At 34.8% G+C, this 27,717-nt stretch overlaps 1 protein-coding gene across 4 annotated transcripts in view; it reads left to right on the top strand.

The window, feature by feature from the left end:
- The window catches only part of PDS5A (PDS5 cohesin associated factor A), a 135,171-nt gene that overhangs the window by 59,170 nt on the left and 48,284 nt on the right, over positions 1-27,717 (top strand). For all 4 annotated transcript variants that reach the window (XR_003520625.1, XM_027597899.1, XM_027597900.1 and 1 more), the window contains 10 exons: positions 214-354; positions 3,834-3,949; positions 6,311-6,405; positions 7,312-7,457; positions 9,759-9,910; positions 11,441-11,554; positions 13,859-13,940; positions 15,066-15,114; positions 15,349-15,488; positions 22,812-22,927. Coding sequence is in view for 3 of the 4 variants with exons in the window: in XM_027597899.1 (XP_027453700.1) it covers positions 214-354; positions 3,834-3,949; positions 6,311-6,405; positions 7,312-7,457; positions 9,759-9,910; positions 11,441-11,554; positions 13,859-13,940; positions 15,066-15,114; positions 15,349-15,488; positions 22,812-22,927 (1,151 nt within the window). In the remaining variant the exon portion in view is untranslated. The remainder of the gene's footprint in view (positions 1-213; positions 355-3,833; positions 3,950-6,310; positions 6,406-7,311; positions 7,458-9,758; positions 9,911-11,440; positions 11,555-13,858; positions 13,941-15,065; positions 15,115-15,348; positions 15,489-22,811; positions 22,928-27,717) is intronic.

Below are 27,717 nucleotides of genomic sequence, written 5' to 3'. Positions count from 1 at the left end.
TCGGAAAACTTTCATAATTAGATATTTAGAGGTTTATTCTGTTTTAATGACTTCTATCATATATTAGTAATTGAAATATGTTTTGTTTCATCCCCTTCAGTTGTATATGTAATGCCTAATTATATCTTTTTTTAGACATGTTTATAAAAAAAAAAATCTGTCCAAGTTTTTAAGTGAAATGGATATTTTATTTTTGTTTAATATCTCCTTTAGTTTTTCAATCAAGTCCTGGTGCTGGGAAGATCATCAGTAAGTGATTTGTCAGAACATGTATTTGATCTGATTCAGGAACTTTTTGCAATAGATCCTCATTTATTATTATCTGTCATGCCGCAGCTTGAATTCAAACTAAAGGTAGGACTGACTATAATTTTTAAGCTCTTTAAGCTTTAAGAGAAAAATTTATATATAACTTTGTAAAAGATAATTATTGTTTTACTCTTTAAAAGAATAAAATGTGAGTTCAATTTATCTTCTTACATTTAGTTAAGGTATACATTTTTAATCATTTCAGTAAAACAGTCTCTCTCATCTGGGTGTAATAGGAGAATTACATGGGAAAATTATAACTCTCCTAGTTGTTAAATATCTGATAAACACAGTGACACAAATAATAGATATGAAGAATGATATTATCCCTTATAATACATATTGTTATTAAATAGTATTTATTATTAGGTAGATATACTTTAGAACATCAAAAGATTTCAAACTGAGTGCTCAGAGGATCTTGATTATAACTATATGAACCTTCCATAGTATAGGTCAAGGACAAAAATTTTACTGTATGACTTGGGGCATATCTTATTTTTTATAGCCAACTAAACAAGAGATTCATAACTCCTCAAAAAATAGGAAAAACTTGACACTCGATCCCCTATCCCAGTTGAACTGTGTGAGATAACAGCTTACGTTTGCTTAATATTCTCGACTTTGTGAAAGGCTTTTTATATCCAATATCTTATTTGATCCTTAAATCAAACTGTGGTATAGTTAGGACCAACATTATAGTTTTGATTTTTGAGATGAAAAATTTAAGATGAAATATTTTTTTGCCCAGTTGCACAGTTAAAACAGACTTGAGATTAGAACTACAATCTTCAGACTCTTTGAACATGTATACATGATGGTTAAGAATTGTCCATATTGGGGGCACCTGTGTGACTCAGTTGGTGTTAAGCATCCAACTCCTGCTTTCAGCTCAGGTCATGATCTCAGGGTTGTGAGATTAAGCCCCATTGGGCTCTGCACTAAGTGGGGAGTCTGCTTCTCACCCCCCACCCCACAAGTGCTGGGCATGGAACCTACTTAAGATTCTCTCCTTCTCTCCCTCCCTCCCTCTCCAAAAAAATTAAAAATAAAGAATTGTCCATATTGTCTTCATTATAAATATTTGTCATTTATAGTATAAAAGGACATTATACCAAGCTTCTAAGAAAGTCTGTTATGTGAAAAATATTATATAGAGAACAAGGCTTTGTTTTATTTTTTAATATTGAGTTTATTTTAATAACAGCCTAAAGATGTTTCCATACCAGCTTATTTCTAAGCATAAGGCATTAAAATATTTTCTCTCAATCTCTTCATAGAGTCTGAATATGAAAAGTCATGCCTCTTCAATCCTTAAATAAGATTGCCATGATAGATGGTGGGAAGGAATTGAGAACTAGATTTCTAGGTTTCTGTGTGTGGACTGAGGGAGACACCACCTCAGAGACACCAAATGATTTTTGCACCAAAATCAGTTTACCATCACTATAATCATATTCCAGCCTCACTCAAGGAATATATTTTAAATTTTAAAAAGGTAGGAGGCTGAGTTTTCACTCAGTTTCAGTAGTTAAAAATATAGATATAAAATGTCACATCATTTGAAATAATCACTAAACCACTGAAGTAGTCACAAGTAGAATAAAACTTCCACTTATTTTTAGTTTTTGACATTTAAGAGATAGACTGATTTTTCTTTAAAAAAATAAATCATGTTGGTTAGTTGATTGGACTTACTAAAAGGTCCTAATCTGCATTGTTGTCACATTGCTTGAGAAAAGCTTTGTCAAAGAAAATCATTTTTGTAATTACAAATGTTAAAGCTTGATACAGTTTTCATTTTTACCCCTTTGATAAGTGTGCCTATTTTACCCACAAAACCCCTATTCCTGAAAGATAAGCTATTCATAACAAAGACTATATCCCATGTACTTTATTTTTTTAAACTGCTGTCTTTTTCCATGAATATTTCTTTATTGGATTTCTGGTATTACTCTAGACACACGTTGTATATGAATACTTGAAAAAGCAATTGCTTTTTGTTACTCCCTTTATTTTCCTAGTGAATATGTGATTTTTAAAAGTTTCACACAGCACATGGTTTCAGAATAACTTAATTTATAGTAAGATGTGACATCACTAGTGAAACTGAAACAGAATTCATAGCGTGTATTGATTCAGGATAAGAAAATTGGAGGCCTTGGGGCACCTGGGTGGCTCAGTCGTTAAGCGTCTACCTTCGGCTCAGGTCATGATCCCAGGATCCTGGGATCGAGCCCCACATCTGGCTCCCTGCTCCGCGGGAAGCCTGCTTCTCCCTCTCCCACTCCCCCTGCTTATGTTCCCTCTCTTGCTGTGTCTCTCTCTGTCAAATAAATAAATAAAATCTAAAAAATAATAATAATATTTTTTAAAAATTTGGAGGCCTTTATCAAAAAAAAAAAAAAACAATTTCAAACTAAGTTTTGATTTTTTTGTAATGTTCAGTTTAGCTGACCTTTTAGATCTTCTTAACATTCTTGTTCTTCTATTAAGATGAGTTTTCCCAGGGGTGCCTGGGTAGCGCAGATGGTTAAGCATCTGCCTTCTGCTCAGGTCATGATCCCAGCGTCCTGGGATCGAGTCCCACATCGGGCTCCTGGCTCATTGGGGAACCTCCTTCTCCCTATCTCTCTGCCTCTCTCCCTCCTCATGCTCTCTCTCTCTATCTCTGTGTCTCGAATGAATAAATAAAATCTTTTTTAAAAAAATGAGTTTTCCTGAATCATGATATTCTTCAGTGTTATGTTCTCCAGTAAGTTAGGGAAATCCTTTTTTTTTTTTTTTTTTAAGATTTTATTTATTTACTTGAGATAGAGCGAGAGCGAGGGAGCCAGAGCACAAGCCAGGGGAGGGCAGAGGGAGAGGGAGAAGCAGCTGATGTGGGGCTTGATCCCAGGACCCTGAGACCATGACCTGAGCCGAAGGTAGGGGCCCCAGGGGGAGCCTTGATTAAAATTTCATATGTCAAAACCTTAGATGATATAATATATGTTGGAGCCTCAAATGGCAGGAAAGATTTCTTATAAGAAAACTTACTAGGATGGGGGGCTCCTGAGTGGCTCAGTCGGTTAAGCACTCTTGATCTCAGGGTTGTGAATTCAGGCCCCACATTGGGCTCCACAATGGGTGTTGAGTCTACTTAAAGAAAAGAGAGAGAAAGAAAGAAAAAATTTATTAGGGTGGGAATTATTTGCAGCTTTGCCCTTCACAGAATTTTTTCTAAGCTCTTAGGGAATGTTAGAATTGAATGATTATCTTCATGTTTCTACAATGTCTGGGTAGATTGCAAACAAGCACTGAAAATTAGCAGTTGGAGGGGGTGTGAAATAAGAACAAAGAACCAGACAGTCTGACATGGAATCACATCAATTTCCACATAATAAATGAGAACATATGATATTTTAAAGTTCTCATCATTGTAAACAGAAATATGAAACTATAGCTTCTCAGGAATGATTCATGTTGTTTTCTGTAATCTGATGAATAAACCTTGGCTTCACTTATTTTCTCTTTTTCCTTAGAGCAATGATGGAGAAGAGCGATTAGCTGTTGTTCGACTTTTAGCTAAATTATTTGGTTCTAAAGATTCTGATTTGGCAACACAGAATCGTCCTCTTTGGCAGTGTTTTCTTGGACGGTAAGAGAACATACAATTCTATGGATTCTGACTTTTATGTTTTGGAGGCCAGTCAGTATGGTCCATTTGATTAAAACCACACATATCAAAACTTTAATTGATATGTGGGTTTTTTTTTTTTTAGTATCTGTGTTGCTGTCTTGCTTGGAGAATAAATTGTAGATCAGATGTTTTATGAAGAATGATTATTTACCACATAACACTTTTTAATCTTTCTGTGCTACAGTAATGTCATTAGAATAAATAGATAGGCAACATCTGAGAATGTTCCATCTTAAGATTTTTAAATTATGAGACTGAAGACATAATGATCCAGTCCATGCCATTCTTGAGTCCATCAGTGTATTCATTCACTAGTGTTTATTGTTTAGGTCTGTAGCTTATCTAATTGAATGATGTATGTTATGAACTAATTTGGTATTATGGTATGATTTTGAAATTGAAAATAACATTGCTTTTCATTCAGATAACTTTTAATATTCCTTCTCAAGAACTTAGAATTATTAGGATCTATTCAACATGATGGTAAGGTTGAAAAATCTATGAAATTTATCAAATACATTCCATTTACATGTTTCTTGCTTCAAACCATGAAAAGTCAATTTTTACTGTTAGTATTCTGAAGAACTTTTAGATTTATCATTGTTTAATTCACCTGATTCAGAAGGTGGGCCTAGACATTTTCTTAAAGTAAATTCATTATAATAATCCCAAGTTAGATTTGTCAGTTATTTTTTTTTAAAGATTTCATTTATTTATTTGACAGAGAGAGACACAGTGAGAGAGGGAACACAAGCAGGGGGAGTGGGAGAGGGAGAAGCAGGCTTCCCGCGGAGCAGAGAGCCCGATGCGGGGCTCGATCCCAGGACCCTGGGATATGACCTGAGCCGAAGGCAGACGCTCAACGACTGAGCCACCCAGGCGCCCCTTGTCAGTTATATTTTAATATTTGAAAAATCTGACACTGACAGTCTTAATTTGCTCAGAACAGGCCATTTTGAAGGTCTGTAAATGCTATTTTGGGTAATTAAACTTGATTTTATGAGAACTTGGAATGAAGCAACTATACTTGTCGATAAGCAAGAGGAGTGATTCTGTCCTTGGTGTTTACAGCAAAACAATTACTTGTAAAAACTAAATCAACTGAGAGAGACTTCTTATATTCATAATTTTACATTGACTGCCATTTCTAATCAGTCTCCAGTTCATTGAAACAAAGATATATTACCAGTGTATCTGTTTTACTGTATTACTTTCTTTAATTATTTAGCAATAAGTGTTTTGATACTTTGTAATTTAGTTTATCATAAATGGTAGTGTTTTCATTTTTCTCTGGCAGAAAATTTATAAATCCTAAATGCAAGATTTATTAAAGTAAAATTATTGTAATTTTAACCTTTATATAAGTAAGAAAAAAGTAAGATGTATTTAATTTTTATTTATTAACTATTTTATTTTTATTTATTAAGACATTTATTGGGGCGCCTGGGTGGCTCAGTCAGTTAAGCATCTGCCTTCAGCTCAGGTCATGATTCTGGGATCCTGGAGCATGCTCCCTGCTCAGCGGGGGGAGTCTGCTTCTGCCCTTCCCCTGCTTGTGCTCTCTCTTTCTCTTTCACTCAAATAAATGAAATCTTTTTTAAAAAAGACATTTATTATATAACTTTTAATTGGTTATTTTATGAGATTACTTTAAAAATAAAAATATTTCTTGCTAAAACAGATTATTTATAATTAACAAATGTTTCTTAAATTGCCCATAATGTTAAATTTGAGAGTTGTTAAGCTTACCTTTATTATGTGCATTTTTGGATCTACGTGTGGTGTTTCATATTTATTGCATTTTTACAATATACTCAAGCTTTATAAGAGTACTTTAATACAAGTTCGTCCCAGGAGATGAAACTTTTCCATTGTAAAGCAGTTTCATAACATGCATTTTATGAACTTAGCTTTGAACTTCTGGATCTGCCTCTCATATGATTTGCTCTCTACCTCTTATTCCTCCAGTATTTTCCCCCATAAACTTTTTTCAAGTAGATTTTTTGATTTTAAATATTATTTTTTGTTTTGTGTTATAATTAGGCTCTTAAATTTGGGGCTCTACAAAGTATGAAGTTTGGGTTGGGGATATGTTTATACTTTTGTTTGTTTTAGCATGGTAAACATTCTGTTTTCAAAAATGTTTTTTGGAACTACCTATCTTTTTATATTCTCCCTTAAGAACATATTGTCATTATAAAATAACACACTTTTTAATCAGTAACTGTTGTTTATAGGCACTTACCTACTGTAGATATACCTTATTAGAAAATAATTATTTTGCCTTAAAACTAATCTTTAGCAACCTTTTCCATGTAGATTTAATGACATTCACGTTCCTGTGAGATTAGAAAGTGTGAAATTTGCCAGTCACTGTTTAATGAATCACCCAGATTTAGCAAAGGATCTCACAGGTAAGCTGGCTGATTTATTATAAATATGAGAGTAATCACACAAATATATTTTAGATGTGGACTTTGACCTTAAATTTAGTATCTGAATAAGTTTTAACTCTGGCACTATTTCAGATTTTTATCAGTCCTGGACTGATAAATGATTTCATGTTTATACAATAAAATTACACTTGAAACATTCATATTATAATCTTTTAGAATTTTTTGGAAATCATAGTTTGAGGAAGTATACATTGGGTTTGGGCACAAATCATTATACCTATGTGATAATTAAATATAGTAACATAATCTAATAATAACCCGGAAAGTGATTATCTCCTGCAGTAGACTAGAATTTCTCATTCTTCACTTGAACATAGAGCGTTTGAACCTGCTTATTTGGTATTGGCAAATAAATGCTTTTATCAAAATGCTGTTTACCAAAAAAGAAGAAACATTTTTTTGTTTTGGTTTTGTTTGTATTGTAATTATTTAGGAATCTTTTTTAGAGGTCATAGAATGTTATTCTGTATTTTATATTGTGCAATGTACAGGAATACACCTGTCAGCAAACTTGCTATAAGCATTTTTACCACTTTTCTTTTTAATTCTTTTAATTTGTGTTATAACTTATTTTTTGAATATATAAATCAGATATTTTGTTGTGATTTGACTTATCCAGAACAGTTGACGTAAAATACATTATTTATTAAGATGTGACTCCAGTAGTAAATAGCGTGGTATAGTTTATTTTGTGATTCTGTAGGGTATTGCCACCTCAAAAATAAAATGATTTTAATTCATGCCACATTTTACAAACATTGTTTCAGTATGGATAGAAGCCTAAAGCATTAGTCTTTTCTGTCATTCTGAACGTGACAAATAACATAGCTAACATTTAGCTTTAGTTTTTTTCTCTTATTACAGAATATTTGAAAGTTAGATCACATGATCCCGAAGAGGCTATTCGTCATGATGTCATTGTTACTATAATAACAGCTGCCAAAAGAGACCTTGCCTTAGTAAATGATCAGCTACTGGGCTTTGTAAGAGAAAGAACACTGGATAAACGGGTAAAATCTGAGGAATTTTATTCTTTTGTTATTTACTATATTTAAAGTGTTTGCTAGGGGCGCCTGGGTGGCTCAGTTGGTTAAGCGACCACCTTCAGCTGAGGTCATGATCCCAGAGATTCTGGGATTGAGTCCCACATCGAGTCTGCTTCCCCCTCTGACCCTCTCCCCTCTCATGCTGTTTCTCACTCTCACTTGCTCACTCGCTCTCAAATAAAATCTTAAAAAAATAAAGTGTTTGCTAAAAACAATAGAAATTATTTCTAAAGTTTTATTTTACCTTTTCACTTACTAGTTTCAAAAGTATAGTGAGTGATCACCTATGTTTTTTTCTTATAGTTAACATTTTCAAAAGTGACCATGTATAAACTTAGCTGGATCTGTCATTCATTGGACTAAAAGAATATCATACTTTATATGAAAGTGATACTTGTATAGTGCTGTGCCAAGCTAAGGGCTGAAATGATAGTTGTATGTTCAGATACTTTTTTGTGTGATTTCCTGTCTGTGGTCACAGTTAAAAACATGGTTTGATAAGGAAGAGTAGTACTAAGAACAACAAAAGCTGTTGCTAAGTAATATTATCAACTGTAAGCAAGAGACAGACATGCAAGGCAAGCTGATTAGACATCTTATTAACATCTTTAACAAAAGTTACCTTTGCAGTGTGCTATTATTATTTGAGGCATGGTTGAAAACACACTGTACTCATAAAACCAGTGTCCTTGGGGCGCCTGGGCTCAGTCGGTTAAGCGTCTGCCTTTGGCTCAGGTCGTCATCCCAGGGTCCTGGGAGCAAGCCCCGCATCGGGCTACCTGCTCAGCAGGGAGCCTGCTTCTCCCTCCACCTGCGCTCTCCCGCTTGTGCACGCTTGCTCTCTCTGACAAATAAATAAATGAAATCGTAAAAAAAAAAAAAGTGTCCTTTAGCAATAGTTTCAGAGTAAAATTCTATTTTTCTTGGTTATAAAATACAGCAAGAGGTATTCTTTAAGTTCTTTCTAAATATTTTGTTAGAGGAGGCAAATATATCATGTGGGCACTGTTTAACATGTTCAACTATATCAGTGATTATAACTTTGAACAAGTTTTTCCTCTTGGCTTTAATTTAAATGAAATGATGCTCTACCTAGTGGTTAGCTGGTAACTCTACCCCCGCCCGCCCCCACCTCCATACCTCAATTTAAGGTATTACCATTTGTGTTACTTCCTCCTTTTAGAAACATTTCACTCCTGCTTCTACTAATGTTTGTTTATAGTTTCTAAAGGAGTTGAATAAATGAATCTTCCTGAGGCTGCATGATATGGTCATAATAGCATCTACTGGATATTTTTTAGGATCTGGATTTTGGTGCAGTAAATTAGATGACCTTGTGTACCATTTGTTTTCTCCCCTATAAAATGTGGGGACAGGACTTAATCTTAGATTTCGCTACTTACAGTCTTTGGTTTCATGTGAGAAATGTCAAAGGCATCTGTTACCTGTTATATGGGAACAAAGTTTCATTCCATCTAAATAGCCTAAAAATGAGGAAATTATACAAAAGATTATAAAGAAATAATGTAAATAAACCAAAGATCGTATGCTCTGATTTGTTATTGAGACAAATATCTTTTTTTAATTACCTCTCACTGTCATGGTTCTAACTGTAGGTTTTTATAGTCTCCTTTTTCATCGACCTTCTTCCTGCCACCTTTCTTTCCTCCTAGCAAACTGTTCCAGTCTCTGGAAGTCCCAAAGAGTCTTCTTCCACTAACTAGTATGTGGCTAGGTAAATCATTTGCCCTTTTAATCTATAAAGTAAGGAAATTCACTTAAAATGATCACTAAGGTTCTTTCCAACTTCGTAATTCTAGGATCTTGATACTAAATTTTGTTTTTATTCTGAGTTAATATCAAAAGGAATGTAATTAGGATAAAATATTCCAGATGATAGGGCTTTTGGTTGCAGAGTAAATCACACTTTCTCTTTTACCTTTTATCACTTTTAAAACTTGGGCAAATTTTTTTAGACAGAATCTAATGAAATCATCTGTAAGATTTACTACCGATTGCTTGGCTGTGAGTGAAATAAAAAATTGGTAGGTGATTTAGTAGTATTTGCATTCGACAATTTTTAAAATAGTCTGATTTATAAATACAAATGTATTCAAAATTGTTGGTAAAGCAATTTGTTGCGTCTTAGGAAAATAAATACTATGCCAGCTTATGTACATATGATTGTAAAACCTAGTGAAGAAATGCCAGTTTGTATACTAAAGTTTGGTATCTCGCTCATTCAATAAACTTTATACTTTTTAGTGGCGAGTAAGAAAAGAAGCTATGATGGGTCTGGCTCAGCTTTATAAGAAATACTGCCTTCATGGTGAAGCGGGAAAGGAAGCTGCAGAGAAAGTCAGCTGGATAAAAGACAAACTTTTGCATATTTATTATCAGAATAGCATCGATGACAAGTGAGTCTGACATGTTGGTAGAATGGTTGAATATAAAAGTGCTTTTAATTTTTTGACATATAATATACTTTTTAATTTTTTAATTTCTAAATTTGGAAATCACTTTCTGCCCATTTATACGTTCTATGTTTAAATAAGACTCTGGCACAAATTGTCAAGTAGCATCATTAGTGAAGTAGGTATGGACTTTGGAGTCAGACCAGAGACCAAATGTTCATTCTGCCCCTTATTAGATGTGTGCTTCTGCACAGCTGACCTCTGTGCACCTTGGTTTTTTCTAAAAAGTAATAATAAAGCTTTCCATGCAAGATGGTCATGTGGATTAAATAAAAAATGAACGTAAAGCTCCCTAACCCAATGCCTATCAATATGGGACTATTCAGTAACTGCTAGTTATTATTTTTACTTTTTTGCGACACTGTAAGTATCAATAGAGGAAGTGCTATGGTGTTTTTTTATTGAGGTATAATTGACACATAACATTAATTTCAGGTTTATAAACATAATGATTCTATATTTGTATATATTGGGAAAAGATCACCACAGTATGTCAACTTAACATCCATCCCCATATTTAGTTACAAAATTTTTTTTCTTGTGTTAAGGACTTACATTGTTTTCATTTTTTGAATGTTACTTGTAATTCTATATTGGGTTGTAGTAATGATTTTGGTTTTTGCAAAGTACTTTGCAATGTTTTATAGAATTAGACTGATTATTTCAGCATCACTGGCTGTGTATTTCATTGATTAATGAGGATTTCTTGTATTGACTTATTCTAATGGTTCTGGATAATAAATATAAGCTTAGCAAGAAGGTTATTCCAGTATCATTAAGGAATTTAAACTGTGGAGAGAAGAGAGATCAGATGTGCACAGGAAAAGCTAAATTTTCAGGAAGTGATATGAAGGAAGATCCCCCTGATTTTATTAAACGACGACATGGGAAAGGAGTTGGATTGTAATTGGAGGAAATTAATGTTTTTGTGTGTGTGTGTGTTAGGGTTTTTTTGGTTTTGGATTTGGGTTTTTTGTTTTGTTTTTTTGAGAATTAGCTGTTCTTGATCGTAGCTTTATATGTAATGTTAAGTAATTTCCTATACCTCAGGACTGATGAATAGCTGGAACAGCCTAGCAGCACCCTGTGTTTAGGGGTAACATATAACCCTTTTAGAACAAATGTTCCATACTGACAAAAAGTAAAGCCACAAATAGCAACCACAGCTCTAAATTTTAAAATAACTATACTCCAGGGTGCCTGCCTGTCTCAGTCAGTAGAGCATGCAACTTGTGATTTCATGAGTTCAAGCCCCACGTTGGGCATAGAGATTACTCAGAAACAAAACAAAACAAAACCAACAATCAGATAAAAACCATACTCCAAGGAAAGGAACCGGTCACCTACTAATCTTTTCCATTGTATTTACACACATAGGTCTGGTATCTTTGCATGAGATGGTTAAAATATAAAAGGGCTGTTGCATCTGAAAAAAACCAGAATAATTGTTATTGGGATTTTTTTGTTTCATAGACTGTTGGTAGAGAAAATCTTTGCACAGTATCTTGTCCCCCACAACCTGGAAACAGAAGAGAGAATGAAATGCTTGTATTACTTATATGCTAGTTTGGATCCAAATGCTGTCAAGTAAGTTACTTTTTAAATGATTGTTTGGAGTTAAAGATTTTGTAAAATTACCTTATCTAATTGTTGATAGGGTTGTTGCTTCTTCTAGTTGAATCAAAAACCTCAGGGGCGCCTGGGTGTCTCAGTCAGTAGGGTCCGACTCCTGATTTTGGCTCAGATTTTGCGACAGTCTGGGCATGGAGCTTGATTAAGATTCTCTCTCTTTGCCCCCCCCACACCCCCCCGCACTCACACATGCTTTCAAGAAAGAAAGAACCTTAGATAAATGTTTATACAGAAAAATTTATAAGTTTAGATAAATTAAAAGCAAAAAATATTCCTATATGCATAGACATATTTGGCAACTGAGTCAGTAATACCGTTTCAGGGATTCAAAGAAATCCCCATGTCAAAATTACTTTTGTCTACCTATTCACAGGGATCTAAATTACACTATTGGAGCTTTACAGTACTAATCCTAAGAACTAAATATGGCTTCTTAATCAGAAAAGTATATTGAGATCACCTCTGTATAGAATGACCATGTGATTGGTTGTCTGAACCGGGATATTTTTGAAACTGAAAGGCACTATTAATATTTTTGATCAGGCAATTGGCCTAAACTTTAACTGTCCCAGGCCAACTAGGATGTGTGGTCACTCCACTGTAATAAAGCTTTTTAAAAAAGTAAACACGTCCCGTCACTCACTAAGAATTCTGATTCTTCTGAAAAGAACCTCAGCTTGTGTGTGTGTGTATATTATATTTTATGTATTTGTTTTTTAACTTTCATATAATTTCAGCCTTACAGAGAAGTTGCGGAAATAGTACAAAGCATTTTACCCAGATTCAGCATTTGCTTTATCAGTTTGCCATTTGCATATACTTTTTCTTTACATAAATATTTTCTTCTGAACCATGTGAGAGTAATTTGCAGACGTTAGATCCCTTTACCCCTAAATATTTCAGTGTATATTCCCTAAGAACAAGGATATTCTCTTATATGACCAGAGTACTCCTATCAAGAGATTTAACATTGATACAATATTATTGACTAATGTGTATTTAAGTTTCCTCAGTTGTTCCAGTAATGTGCTTTATGTTTTTTTTTTTCCTTTATGGGATTACAGATTGTATATTTCATTGTCATGTCTCTAGTTTCTTAATTTGGAGCCATTCCTCGGTCTTTGTCTTTTACAACTTTGATGTTTGGGAAAGAGTATTGCATGGTCCAGTTCAATTTTGTAGAATATTTCCTCAGTTGGGGTTCATCCAGTGTTTCCTCATTAGATTGGGATTATGCATTTTCAGCAGAAATTCAACAGCGGTAACTTTGTATCCTTAGTGTATTATATTAGGAGGCGTTAGCCATCATTTTTTTTTAATTTTGCAGGGGTGATTCCTAATGCTCACCCTACGTAGTAAATCCCTAGCCTAAGGTTTTGGTCTCTTTATATTTCAAAATATTGGCAAATAATACTCCAACATAGACTAATGTCTCAGAGATCCCTTTGGGCACCTGGAATTATGGACTGGGTTTGTGAGAGAAGAAAATCTGCTTTCATGGAGAGAAAGAAGTGTAGAATAATAAACACACTCAAGTTAAATTTGGTGTCTTGAATCTACATCATTTCTAAGAAGTTTATTTCTATAGCCCTTCATGAATACCTCTTAGCCTGCCATGAAAATGCCTTTATGATCTGATCCTTTTCTACAGTATGTTCCAGCTTCCTAATGCTACTTCATTCACACTCTTTGCTCCAAATCTGTACAAAAGAGTTTTTTAAGTTACCTATCCCAGGTATTTTGATGACATTTTATCTTTTTTTTTGTACCAGAACATTCTAGTTTCCTCTGCTTAGAATGTCTTTCAGTCCCCGGACGCCTGGGTGGCTCAGTCTCCCCTTGGCTCAGGTCATGATCTAAGGGTCCTGGGTTCAAGCCCCACGTTTGGCTCCCCGCCCAGCAGGGAGTCTGCTTCTCCCTCTCTGCCCCTCCCCCCAGCTCATGGTCAAGCTTTCTCTTTCTCTCTCTCTCTCAAATAAAATCTTTTCTAAAAAAAAATGTCTTTTAGTCCCCATTTACCTAGAAAGATCCTATTCATCCTTCTAAACTTCTCAAATATTTTCTCTTATAAAAAGTCTTTTTTATTTACTACTTTAAACTGACCTGTCTTAATCCTATAAATAAGTGCTGGTGCTTAAAATTTTAGGTAGATGTAGAAGCATGGTGATCTATCCCATGCAACAAGAAAAGTAGTAAAGTTGAATAATTACCAGATTGTTATATTACATATTTTTTTCATATTTATAACTTTATTAACAGAGCTCTCAATGAAATGTGGAAGTGTCAGAACATGCTTAGAAGTCATGTACGAGAACTATTGGATTTGCACAAGCAACCTACAGTAGGTTCATGATTTGTTTAAATTAATAGTTTGTTATGGTCATTATTCAGTTTTTATGTAGTTACATATAACGAAGCAAGTAAAAACTATTTCAAGTGTTTTCCAAATGTCAGTTACACATAATTTCTCTAGTTTTCCAAGCTAAATTTTAACTGTAAATGAATATAACAAAATCTTCTTTTCTCGCATGAACAAAGAAATGGTAATTTCTAGTTTATCATTTCAGATACTACGAATTTACACATGGTTCATCAATTTTCAAATAATTAGAATTAAACATCAAGATAAAATTTTTATGAGAAATCATGATTTTTTTTACTCCATGATTTTGGGTCCTTCAGTGTAGTCAGTATCAAATTTAGGTACCAATTCTATAAATATGGCAAAGTCAAATTAACAAAAAAAATTTTGCCCAGTGTCTTCTGGAAAATGGGGGGAAAGAAACTTGAATAATTTCTTAATATACTTCTAAGTGTGTTTGCTACTAGAATAAGTGTTCTTAACTAGGAAATTAGAGACAGAGACCCTTCAAGGGTCTATTGATGCTAAAGCAAGGGTTGGCAAAATTTTTTGTAAATGATCAGATTGTAAAAACTTAGGCTTTACCAGCCATAAAGTCTAGTGAACTGTTCAACTCTGCCTTTATAAAATTGCAAAAGCAGTCATAGATAATATGTAAGTGAACGACTGTGACTGTTTCTCCAAAATTTGAACAATAACAGATGGTCCATAGGACCATAGTTTACCAATTTCTGATCCAAATTATTCAAATTTCATACAAATTTAATAATAAGGTAATAACTTTATTGTGCTGTCCATACAGAATTACTTTTTGGGAGGCAGGTTATTTAAGTAATAGACCACAAAATAGTTAATAGAACTATTCAGGAAGAAGTTTTTTTCTACTCGTCACATTTTTAGTTAATTTTCTTTGATGTATGGTTTCACAGTAATTTTGATATGATAATTGTTTCAATTATCTTCAGTTCAGTCTGGTGGCTGGTGTGTGGTGTTTTTTGGTTTGGTTTGGTTCTTTTTTTTTTTCCTTTAAAAATGTGTAATTGGATTTTCTTACAGAAATTTGGTAGCAAATATGACTTCTTTTGTTTTTGTTTTAAATTTCAGTCAGAGGCTAACTGTTCTGCCATGTTTGGAAAACTGATGACCATAGCAAGTAAGTTTGTTTATTCACTCCATATGTATATAATAAACATCAAAACAGACAATTTACATAATGGGACTGTCAATTTAATACTAAGTAAGAGAAAATAATCCTCTTAATTTTATTTCTAAGAACCAGTTAGGCTGATTGTTTTTTGACAGCTCAGCATAATTTTTAAGACAGCTTGCTTTTAGTTTAGTATAGTAGTTTTTATTTTATAATACTGATTCTCTTTCAATTTTGTAGAGAATTTGCCTGACCCTGGGAAAGCACAAGATTTTGTGAAGAAATTTAACCAGGTTCTCGGTGATGATGAGAAATTGCGGTCTCAGCTGGAGTTATTAATCAGCCCAACCTGTTCGTGCAAACAGGCAGATGTTTGTGTGGTTAGTAAATTATACTTCTACATGTGTTCTTTTAGCTTTGTTTGTTGAAATTTATATTTCATTAAAGTCTGCTTTACATAAATTATTTGTGTTAATTTAACAATATTGTGAACTCTAAATTACCCAGGAGTATATCTGTGGTCAGTTTAGCTCTCTTACCACTGTTTAACCAAATTCCAGGAAAAACACTAGAGAACTAAGCCAGGGAGTTTGGTCCTAGGAATTGAGCAAAACAGTATGCTTTATATTTAGCAGACGTTTGTTAAGTAAATAGAATTTTCTAAATGCTTATGTGTGTATGCATTTTCTTCACTCATGTATTAGCATGGAAATAACCCTTATCAATAAATTAGCAACAGTTACATTGCCATATATGCATTTATAGATAAGGTAATTCCTTTTTAGGCTTTTGTCTTCATTCTATTCCTGGATTCTTTATTTTATAGAAAACCAGTATTCATTGAAAATATCAGGAAGGAAAACTTCATCCATTCATTTATACAGCATTTTATGAGAGTTTTGTGTTTGAATTTCAGCTATACCATTTACTACCAGTGTGACCTTTAGTAAGTTCTTCAATATTTTGTAGCTTCATTTTTCTCATCTATAAACGTTAAAAAACTCATAGGATTGTTAGAAGATTTTGTGTGTGTATCTGTGTATATATATCCTAATACCTGGCCCAGCACTGCCCTTTAGGATTTAAATTGTATTTCTGTGGTATTACAGATGTTATAACCGTTGTGTTTGGGACCAGGCTTACAGAGCTGAATAAGAGAAAAGAAAATTATTTCAGATATTTATGTCTAACTTTGTTCTAAAAAGAATTAGAGTGCAATAATTATTTGTGTGTTAAAGGGATGAGGACTATAATAGATGTATATACAAAGTGGTCTGAGAGCATGGAATAGTTCTTTTTTTTTTACTCATTCTAGGGATATTAGGTCTCTAAGTGGATTTAAAAAAAAGGATTAGGAAGAGAAGAGGGGAAGCTAATTTAGGGAAGAGAAGAGTGGACTCTTCTCTTGGGTCTAGGGATGAGGATATGCCAAGTGCTGGGTGGTTTGCTGAAAACAGTTAAAGGTTGCATTTATGTCTTTGGCATTTAGGATTCTAGTTCCAGAGTACCGTGTCCTACAGGGTCTCTACTAATATAACTGGGTCATAGAATGAAATATTTTGAAAAGACCTTAGAAATAGTTGGTTTAGAGGCACTTGAGTGGCTCAGTCAGTTAAACGTCCAGCTCTTGATTTCGGCCCAGCTCATGATCTCAGAGTCATGAGATGGAGCCCCATGTCGGGCTCAGCGCTCAATACAGAGTCCTCTTGAGATTCTCTTTCTCTCTCTCTCACTCTCCCTCTGTGCCTCCCCTGGCTTACACGCGTATGCTTGCTCACTCACTCTCGCTCTCTCAAATAAATAAAATCTTTAAAAAAAAGAGTTGGTTTAACCACCTCATTTTACAAATAAAGACATTGGATTTTAAGGTTTCTCGTCCAGTATTTTATAGCTGGTGATAGTGGCTGACCTGCAGGTAGCGTCTCAATCTCATAGGTCCTCAGTAGTGTTTTTTGTATACATTCCATTATTTGTAGGAAGATCCAGTACAAACTGAGTACTGCTCAATAAATGACCTTGAGAAAGAACAATCAAGTGGTGTTTTTGGTCTGAGAAGACAGAAATTGAGTGTGAGTTTGGGAAAATGGCAATAACATGAATTCCTAATATTTGTCAGACCATAAATACCTAAGAGTTTCCAAATCCAAAAAGTATATGCAAAACAGATGTTTGTAACCAAAATATCTCAGGATGAATACCACAGCCATGCAGTGCAGCCAATCAGCACTCCTGATTTTAGCAACCAAGAAAGTAGAGATGAGGACCACAGTTGCACTGGAAAGAGCATGGTAATGATACCTTTTTGCAGGGGCGGGGGGGGGCGGTATTCTGAAGATATTTTAAGTAATGGTCCACAGAATAACTAATAGAATTCTATTCTAGAAGAAAAAATTTCTGCTATTCATGTTTTTTAGTTTATTTTATTTGGTGGATGTTTCACAGTAATTTCTGGCTTTTACATTAGCATTGTGTAGTCTGAGCACATTATTTAACATTATGTATTCTTGAGTATACAATAGGATTTATAGTACCCTTTAAACACTCAGGAAAATGACCGCTGTTAGAAGAGTTTTTGCTGTTTTCCAGAATATCTGTATCATTTTGTCTTTCTCCGCAAGGGCTGCTGGTACTAGTTATATATACCCTCTAGTATCACATCCCTCTTTTCCTGACAGTTTCATTCTGAAGTTGAAGAAAAGAATGAAGAAGTATGCAAACATAAAATTTAGTTTCTGTCGCTCTATGTAGCTTTCATTCTTTCTCTGAGAGTCCCTCTCTGTCCCCTGCTAATGTATATATACTACCACTTCCTTTTTTTCTAAATGACAGTCACTTCTCAAGAGGTGAGCATTACTCATTAACAGAATTTGTGGGAATGGAGATCAAATACTTTGAGCAAGGAATAACAATAGACACATACTGTGGATTAATACATATATACATGATGCTATAGTTAAGAGAGGATGAGCAGTCTATTATGCTATGTGCCGAATAGATTTGCTTTTCCTTTGGACTTCAGGTTTTGAGTTTCCACACCTTGGTCCTAGAGAAGGATCACATATTTGCCATAGCATGAGCTCTGCTTGCTATTTTTTGCTCTAACACCTCCCTATGACCTAAATTTCAAGATTTTCCAAGAAGTTTATTAATTGAGCATTTGAGAGTGTCCTAGGTTTGAATTTCAGCTAGACCATTTTTTGCCATTGTGACTGTTAGTTACTCAATATTTCTGAGCTTCCTTTTCTTCATCTATAAATATTATCAACCTCATAATATGTTAGAATAATATAAGATAAAATTTTATGTATGACCTAATACAAGACCCCTTGCACTGCCCTATAAGATGTAAATGAAAAGTAATTCTTGTGGTATTACATATGTATGACAAACACTAGGAATTCTTAAAATAAGTAGAGAGGGATCCTTAATCTCCATCTTTTTAACAGTCTCAAAGTGATGATGATACAAGTCATTCATGGACCACACCTTAAAAAATCCTTCCCTACAAGGTTATCTGAATATGCATTGTATCTTCTGAAGGCCAAATTTTGGGTTGTCCCATGATCAAGTCTACACCATTATAGTTCACTGTGTAATTTAGTAAATTGTATTATACATGGTCTCTCATGCGGTTGCAGTTTAGATGACAGAAGCAGGCAAATATTTCAATAGAGAATACAGAGTGGTAAGTATTCTGATAGAATCATGCACTTTGGTAACACAAAGGAACAGCAGCCGTCCAAGGCAGGGGTGGAAATGGGAATAGCTTATTGTAGAACAAGTGATTCCTGAATCGAATCTTAAAGGATGAGTAGGGATTAGACCACTACATCAAGAATGACAACTTGAGTGATTGGTTATCAGAGAAGATGTTTGAAGGGTAGAAGATAACGATGTGTGGCCTCACAGCAGTTGTGTTTAGAAATCTGAAATTTAAGACTGGTTGGTATATATTAGCATATGTATAGTTCCTGGAGGAGGTAGAGAAGAAAAGAACGAAAGGGGAGAGAGATGCTAACTTACGCTATTTACTAACAATCATCAAGTGCTTCCTGTTTTCTTTTCATTTAACCTTTCTATGGTTCAGTGAGAATGATATAAGGTGTGATGTGATTTATAGTAAGAAATATATATTGGGTCTTTGTCCCCCATTTCTGGCACAGAACTAAAACTCATCCTAAGTCCTGAGAGTTGCAACAGTGTCTTTTGTTATGTTAATGAGGTGCCTTTGGGAGCTCAGCTAAGGGTGGGGACTGGTTCCCTGTGTAGCCAATCACATGATTAGAGGATTGGAACTGTCAATCTACCCTCTGACATCTGGGAAGGGGAGAGGGGCTGGAAATTGAGTTCAGTCACCAGTTGCCAGTGATTTGATCATCAAACCCATGTAGTGAAGCCTCCATTAAAAACTTAAAAAAGACAAGATTCAGAGAGGCTTCCGGGTCGGTGGACATGTGGAGATTGGGGGTGAGGGACAGGCTCACAGAGGGAATGGGAGTTCCCTGTCCTTGCCACATACCTTGCCCTGTGTATCTCTTCCATCTGGCTGTTCCTTAGTTCTATATCCTTTTATAATAAACCAGTAATCTGGTAAGTAAATTTTGCTCTGAGTTCTGTGAGTTGCTCTAGCAAGTTCATCAGACCCAAGGAAGGAGGGGGTCGTGGGAATCTAGATTTACAGCTGGTTGGTCAGGAGTATAAGTAACAACCTGGGCTTACAACTGATGTCTGGGGGTTTGGGAGGAAGCAGTCTCTTAAGACCGAACTCTTAACCTGTGGGAACTGATGCTGCCTTGGGGTAGACAGTGTCAGAATTGAGTTGAATTGTAGGACATCAAGAATTGCTTATTGGTGGGGGAAACCCAACACACACACACACACACACACACACACACACACACACACGAACCAAAAACAACAGATCACTGTAACATGAAAGTTAAACCTTTAGAAACTGCTTCTTGTGAGAAATTGCTTTATGTAGTTTATTGTTTTCAGCTACAAAAAATATTGATAATGTTAAATCCTCTTAGGAGACATTTTGATTAGGAAAACAACAGAAGTATATGAGAGGGAACACTGTATGTGAAAGAATACTATTTTTTTAACAAATGTTTTTATTGTCAAAATGAGAAAGGAAAAATGTATGAAGAACAAAGGATATATAGATGCAGAATTTTTAAGCTATTTTTGTAGTAACAAAATTAATAAATTCTAAGCATGTTAAAATAGGGATTGGGGCACCTAGGTGGCTCAGTCGGTTAAGCTTCGGCTCAGGTCATGATCTCAGAGTCCTGGGATAGAGCTCTACCTCTAGCTCCTTGCTCAGTGGGGAGTCAGCTTGTCCCCCTGCCCCTCCCCCTACTTGTTCTTGCACGCATGCGCTCTCAAAAAAAAAAAATTTTTTTTTTTAGATTTTATTTATTTGACAGAGAGACACAGCGAGAGAGGGAACACAAGTAGGGGGGAGTGGGAGAGGGAGAAGCAGGCTTCCCACAGAGCAGGAAGCACGATGCGGGGCTTGATCCCAGGACCCTGGGATCCTGAGCCGAAGGCAGATCCTTAACCACTGAGCCACCCAGGCGCCCCTCAAATAAAATCTTTAAAAAAAAAATAGGGACTATTTCTTTATTTCCTTGATACTCCATAAGGGTGCTTAATTTACTAAACAATTTATGTAATTAGTAAATATCAGTAGTAGTATGAATCTACAGTGTTACCATATCGATGAGAAATTTTGGAAATACTGTCAGGGATGCAGAAAGAATTTTCTTTTTTCTTTTCTGCTGTCATTTTCTAAAAGGATTACAAATGATTACTTCTGTTTGAAGGTTTGTCAGCTACTTTTCAGTTATAAAATTTCTTGTTTATGCGTTGGAAGTATGTGTGGGTATTTTTTTTTCTTGTGTAAAATAAAAGGAAACTGTTGACTTGTCGCTACAAACTAATTAGTTGGTTTTTGTTGTCACAAACTAATTTGGCTTGCTGCTTATCCCCAGTATCACTTAAGATTATCACATGTAGTTGTTATGAGAGAGTACCTAAATATTGCATACATAAAATATTGTTATGAGGGATTACCTAAATGTAAGGTTATATTGGAATACAAAAATGTCAGGTTTTAAAAGTTAATTGTGTTGGGCGCCTCAGTGGTTCAGTTGGGTAAGATCTGACTCTTGATCTCAGTTCAAGTCTTGATCTCAGGGTCATGAGTTCAAGCCCCATATTGGGCTCCACGATGGGCATGGAGCCTACTTTAAAATAAAAGTTCATTGTGTCTAGTGTTATTGTTTATGTACATAGGTGTATTTTATAATGTTATTACTGATTAGATAATTAGGAATTATTCTTTTTCCCTTTAACATTGCCTTTATTTTTTTCTACTGTGACTGTCTCTCCTAATGCCTAGTTTTTCCTTTTTTAGTAGTCTATTCCAAAGTACTGACTGTATAGTTTGTCTAGCAATTTTCCAATAGATTTGTTATTAAGTGATCACTGACTTTATCTTAGGTTAAAGCAACTAAATTTTATACTAAGGATGGAAAAATCCCCTTTTGGGGAGACCTGCACAAAATAAGTTTGATTTCAAAAGATAGTAACATACTTAAATTCAGATTTAAAATGTGTACCTGTTGGTTAGAGCAAAGTATGTAAGGACTGAGCACTGGCTAAAATACTTTTATTATCTCAAATGCTAAAATTTTGCTCAGTTAATTACAGCTTGCAAAATAGGCACCTCTTAATGACTAAAAAGTTTTTCTGAGACTTACACTCTATTAACAAACATGGATGGTATCTAATTTAAAATTGGTTTTATAGTTAATTTGTGTCAGGATGTCACTGAAACTACAGTAGAAATATTTTCTTTTTTCCCTTGTCCCTCTGAACATATATCACTAATGTTTTTTTTCTTTTTTTCATGAAAAGAGTACATGAAATGACTTATTTGTTATTGCTTTATAGTTTGGAAAGCACTTTTAATGTGCTTTATCTTATCAGCCAAGATTTACATTTACTCATCACAGATATTCAGTTAAAAGCATTGTTATTAAACTTCTTTCCCTAATGCCCAGCACTTTGTAAATTTAACCTTGTCTTTGGGAGAATTAGGTTCTATAATCATTAAGTCCTAATATGTTCTTTAGAAATTCCATCAATAATGTGTTTTCTTTGTAGGAGATATTTGATGTAATACCACTGTGTTTGAAATCAACTATGTTCTTCCAGAACTAAAAAAACTTTATAATTACATACTTATGAATCTTTCCCTCTTTTAAAAAAACAAATCATTAACTGAAATAAAATATTATGACATTATTATGAAATAAACTAATAAACATTAGTTTGAAATAAATTTTGAAATAAACTAATAAGACATACCCATGAAAGTATAAATTTTTAACTTTTTGGAAGTAGAGCATTAAAAAAGATTGTTTACTAATCAATAACTTCATGGGAGAAATAGGAGACAGGCGTAAATTATATTGTGTCATCCCCTTTCTGTTCCCCACAGTCCAGATTTTGCATTGATTACTTAATGAGTATATAATTTTAGTCAGGATCTAAAGCAGAAATTTAGTCAGGTCTAAAGCAGATTCTGCTTATTTTGAATCTTAAAATGCTTTTGATACCTATAATTATTTTTACTTTGAAAAATATGGAAGTAAATCATACTTAACGGTAAAAATCTTTCCTTTCTATAGAGAGAAATAGCTCGAAAACTTGCAAATCCTAAGCAGCCAACAAATCCTTTTCTAGAGATGGTCAAATTTCTGTTGGAAAGAATTGCACCTGTGCACATTGATTCAGAAGCCATAAGGTAAGCTAGGAAATATATTCACTCAAAAATAGAATATAATCTGAAACCACAGTGTTGTAAGTTTAAATTCTGGGTCCCTAAGAAAACCTAAAAAGGTTCCCTGTATACCTTTTTAATGGCAGAAGGATGTATCATTGAAGTTGAAAGAAGGGCCTGCTTATTTTCTAGTCTTTGGCTTACTTCAGTGCTTTTTATTTTTTTAAGGGTTCTTGTGTTTTATCTTTAGCCTATATGTGCTCATTAAAGAAATGAAGAATATTAAGACTAGAGAAAGAAGAAACTTTTACATCTATAGGCTATCAATTAGTTTTTGAGTTTTCTTAACCATTTTGATGGCCTCATAACATTCCTTTAGCATATATCACCGTTTATTTGAGATATGTGAAAACAGAATAGTATTTTGAAAAGAGCACAAGTTGCCCTTAGACTAATATAGTTTCACAACCTGTGTCTACTACATACCAGTTTTGTGGCTTTGAAAGAAGCCCAGTAATTTATCTGAAGTTTTCATTTTATTTTTAACTTCAGTATGTGTGTGATATCTCCCTGTTGGATGATTATGAGAATTAGAACACATAAAACTAAGTAGCCTGGTATAATAGATAAGCTATATGTCTTCCTTTTCATATTGGGTTATTACATAGCACTTACTGGTTCTCTCTCTCTCTCTCGTTTTGGTTTGTTTTTATTGGTTCTCTTTTTAAACAGCCTTGGATTAGGAGAGCTGGTTCTAGCTAGTTATTTCACCATATGTGAACTACTGCTTTGGTTGTATTGAAATGCCAGTTGTATTGATTTTCTAGGGCTGCCATAACAAAATACCACAGACTGGGTGACTTAAACTTAACAGAAGTTAATTTTCTCACAGTTGTGGAGGCTAGAAATTCAAGATAGGGGTGTCAGCAAGTTTGATTTCTTCTGAAGCCTCTCTCCTTGACTTGCAGATGGCCTCCTTCTCGCTGTCTCCTCGCAAGGTCTCACGTTGTCTGTGTCCTAATCTTCTCTTCATATAAGGACAATAGTCATATTGGATAATGTCCCACACATTTCACCTCATTTTTACCGTAATTATCTCTTTTAAGGCCCTCATTTCAAGTACATCACGTACTGGAGGTTAGACTTCAACATATGAATTTGGGGTACACAATTCAGCTAATAACAGCGATGTTTGTCTTTTTCCTTTTTGACTAAGAATTCCTTTTCCTTTAATTTCCTTACTTGCAAGTAAGAAAACTAAGGTTTTCAGAGAGTAAATGGTTTGTTCACAGCTGGGTAATGGCAAAAACCATAGATTGATTTATTTTTCCAAAGGATGGCAGTAATTTTTAATTCTTTTTATTTGTGTATACTTCAAACACAACGTTACATTAATTTCAGGTATACAACATAGTGATTCAACATCTCTAATGCTGTGGCTCACCACGAATATAGCTCCCATGTGTCACCATACAGTGATATTACAGTATCATGAACTATATTCCCTGTGCTGTACCTTTTATTCCCATGACTTAGTCCATAACCAGAAGCCAATATCTCCCACTCCTCTTCATTCATTTTGCCTATCCCTCCATCTCTCTTCTCTCTGGCAACCATCAGTTCTCTGTATTTATAGGTCTGATTCTGCTTTTTGTTTATTCATTTTTTTTTTTTTTTAGATTCCACATATGAGTAAATTATATGGCATTTGTCTTTCTCTGACTTATTTCACTTAGCATAATACCCTCTAGGTCCATCATGTTGTGCAAATGACAAGAGTTCATCCCTTTTTATGGCTGCATAATATTTGTGTGTGTGTGTGTGTGTGTGTGTGCATGTACTGCATCTTCTTTATCCATTCATCTATCAATGGACACTTAGGTTGTTTCCATGTCTTGACTATTACAAATAATGCTGCAGTAAACAAAGGGGTGTGTATATCTTTTCAGATTAGTGTTTTCATTTTCTTTGGGTAAATACCCAGTAGTTTTAATTATTGGATCATATGGTGTTTCTATTTTTAATTTTTTGAGGAACCTCCATACTGTTTTCCACAGTGGCCATATCATTTATATTCCCACCAGATTTATTATTTCTGATGTCAGTGTCCTTTGCTCTATGCCATTTAATTCTAATGAGGTAAATCAAGGATATAGTACATGTAGTAGTACTCTTGCCTTTGCATATTGACTTTGAAAGAGACATATAATGGCATTTGCTGTTTGTTTCCATGAAGCTTCATAGCGTTTCATTTTTTTAGTAAATTATTTAGCTAGTGGTTAATCTCCAGTCTAAAAGACCAAAAACTCAGTTTTTTCAGTAACATCATAGGTGTTAAGGCTCAGGGAAATGCACTTATGGTTAGGGTTTCTGAGAGACTAATTGTATGCAAAATTCCAATCTATTAATTTTAAGAGAAATATGTATTATGTCATATAATATTCTTTCTGTATAATCACCTCTTCATGGACTATTAAATTACAAATAGAGGGTTTATTTATTCATGTAACATACATTTAATGGAGCAGTTTGTAAAATACATTGGGTAACTGCAGAAGGTTCGTTATATAACCCAAATTGTGTGGGATGGATTTGTTGTTAGGGAAGGCTCTGAAATACATCACACATAAATGGGTAATGAAAGGTGAGTAGGAATTATGGAGGGTGGCCAGGTGAAGACTGCAGGGGGAGAGCAGCCCAGGCCACTAGCCCTGTGTCCTGGGGTAAATTATTTAAGCTGCTCTGAGCTTTAATGTCCTTCTGTTTAAAATAAGAATAATACATTACAATAACAACTGGAATTGTTGAGAGGCTTAAGAGACATGGATATATAAAACACTTAGCACAATGCTTCACACATAGTAATTACCGAATGAACATTAGTAGCTATTCTAGGAAGAAAAAATAGACAAAACAAAGGCAGAAGGAATCAAGAAGTAGTTAGAAAATTGCATGTACTTTGACCATAATGAAGGATTTTGGAAGAAAGGAATGAGGATAGTAGAAAATCATCCTAAATATAACCAATTTTTCTTTAGTATATTTTCTCCAGACTTGTATTTATACAAATACACATATGCATCCTCCAGTTAGTTATTTGTCTTTAGATAGTGGTCGAAAGTGAGGTAATGATTGTAATAATGGTTGAAACCTCGGAGAGAGGGTAAAATTTAAAAAGAAAAGGGTGAGGACTGAATCCTAAGGAAAATTAAGAGGCTGCCAGAAGATAAGGAATTCATTGAATTCTTAAAAATTCTAACAATGTGGTATGGTGACAGATAGTAACTAGACTTATTGTCGTGACCATTTCATAATATTTATAAATACCAAATCACTATGCTCTATACCTGAAACTAACATGTCATATGACAGTTCTTCAATTAAAAAAATTTTTTTTAAGGAGACATGGTCAAAAGTGGAAGGAAAATCGGGAAAGAGTGATAACAGAAAAGAGGGACTAAAAAGGGGGGGGGGTCGCCTGGGTGGCTCAGTTGGTTAAGCGACTGCTTTCGCTTCAGGTCATGATCTGGAGTCCCGGGATTGAGTCCCACATCAGGCTCCCCGCTCAGCGGGGAGTCTCCTTCTCCCTCTGACCCTCTTCCCTCTCGTGCTCTCTGTCTCTAATTCTCTCTTTCTCAAATAAATAAAATCTTTTAAAAAAAGGAGGGGGGCGCCTGGGTGGCTCAGTCATTAAGCATCTGCCTTCAGCTAGGGTCATGATCCCAGGGTCCTGGGATCGAGCCCCGCATCGGTCTCCCTGCTCGGCAGGAAGCCTGCTTCTCCCTCTCCCTCTCCCTCTCTCATTCCCCTTGTGTTCCCTCTCTCGCTGTGTCTCTCTCTGTCAAATAAATAAAATCTTTAAAAAAAAAAAATAAATAAAAAGTGGAGGGGTCAGATGCTACCAGAAGTAAAATAGATAGTAAAAAGCATCCATTGGATTTAGAAAAGGAGAAACATCACAATGGCCAGAATAGTTTCTTTGGGGTAGCAAGGGCAAACCCACATGACCCAACTATTGAGAAGAGCTTAGGATAGTCCTTCTCAAATACACATCATGATACACAGAGAAAATGATAATATTTGAGCAGAGAAGACTGCCCAAGCCCAGAGGTGACTGGCCTAGCTCAACAGGATCCCAGTAGGTTCCACTCAGCAACCTTTAGGTATGAGAAAATCAAAGGGGATAAATACCTTGTCACACTTTGAAACTCTGCTTTAGGAGTTAAATTGAGATGTGGGACAGCCACTGTGGACAGTTTAGCTATAAAAAGTAAAGGAGAAAAATGAGATGATGGGAAGAGAGTAAACTTGAAGAAGGGTCGTCTGTTTTTTTTAATGAAGGAATTTTGAATATTGAAATACCTTTGAGGGGTACCAGTAGAAAAGAAGAGAGGTTGAAGGTGGGAGAAGGGGAATAGAATTAAGATAGTACAACATCCCTAAAGAAGAGGAATAGAAAGAAGGAAATCTTCCCCTATGACATGAAAAAATAATAGATACAAATTAGAGGAAGTTAGAAGGTAGGGTATAGAAATTAGGTTTCACTCAAGGCCTCCATTATTCTCTATTAGGTTAAAACTAAAGTAGGTAGTCTGCTCAGTGGAAGGATTTAGACCTGAGATAGAATGGTGAAGATTTGTATCCATTGTTAACACAGCATGGAAGAGAAAGAGACACATAGAAGACTTCCCAAGCAGTTTTGAACGTGTACTTGAATTGGTAATAATCTTTTGCTGCATGATACCTCTGTGAAGTATATGGTGTATGTATTATTTCTCTCATTTAGAAATGAAAGTACTTTTACAAGAGGAAGG

Source organism: Zalophus californianus, chromosome 2 (genome assembly GCF_009762305.2).
Source record: "Zalophus californianus isolate mZalCal1 chromosome 2, mZalCal1.pri.v2, whole genome shotgun sequence".
In the NCBI taxonomy this organism is placed as follows: Eukaryota; Metazoa; Chordata; class Mammalia; order Carnivora; family Otariidae; genus Zalophus; species Zalophus californianus.
Note: the sequence above shows the minus strand (reverse complement) of the source record. Positions and strands in the feature narration are given on the sequence as shown.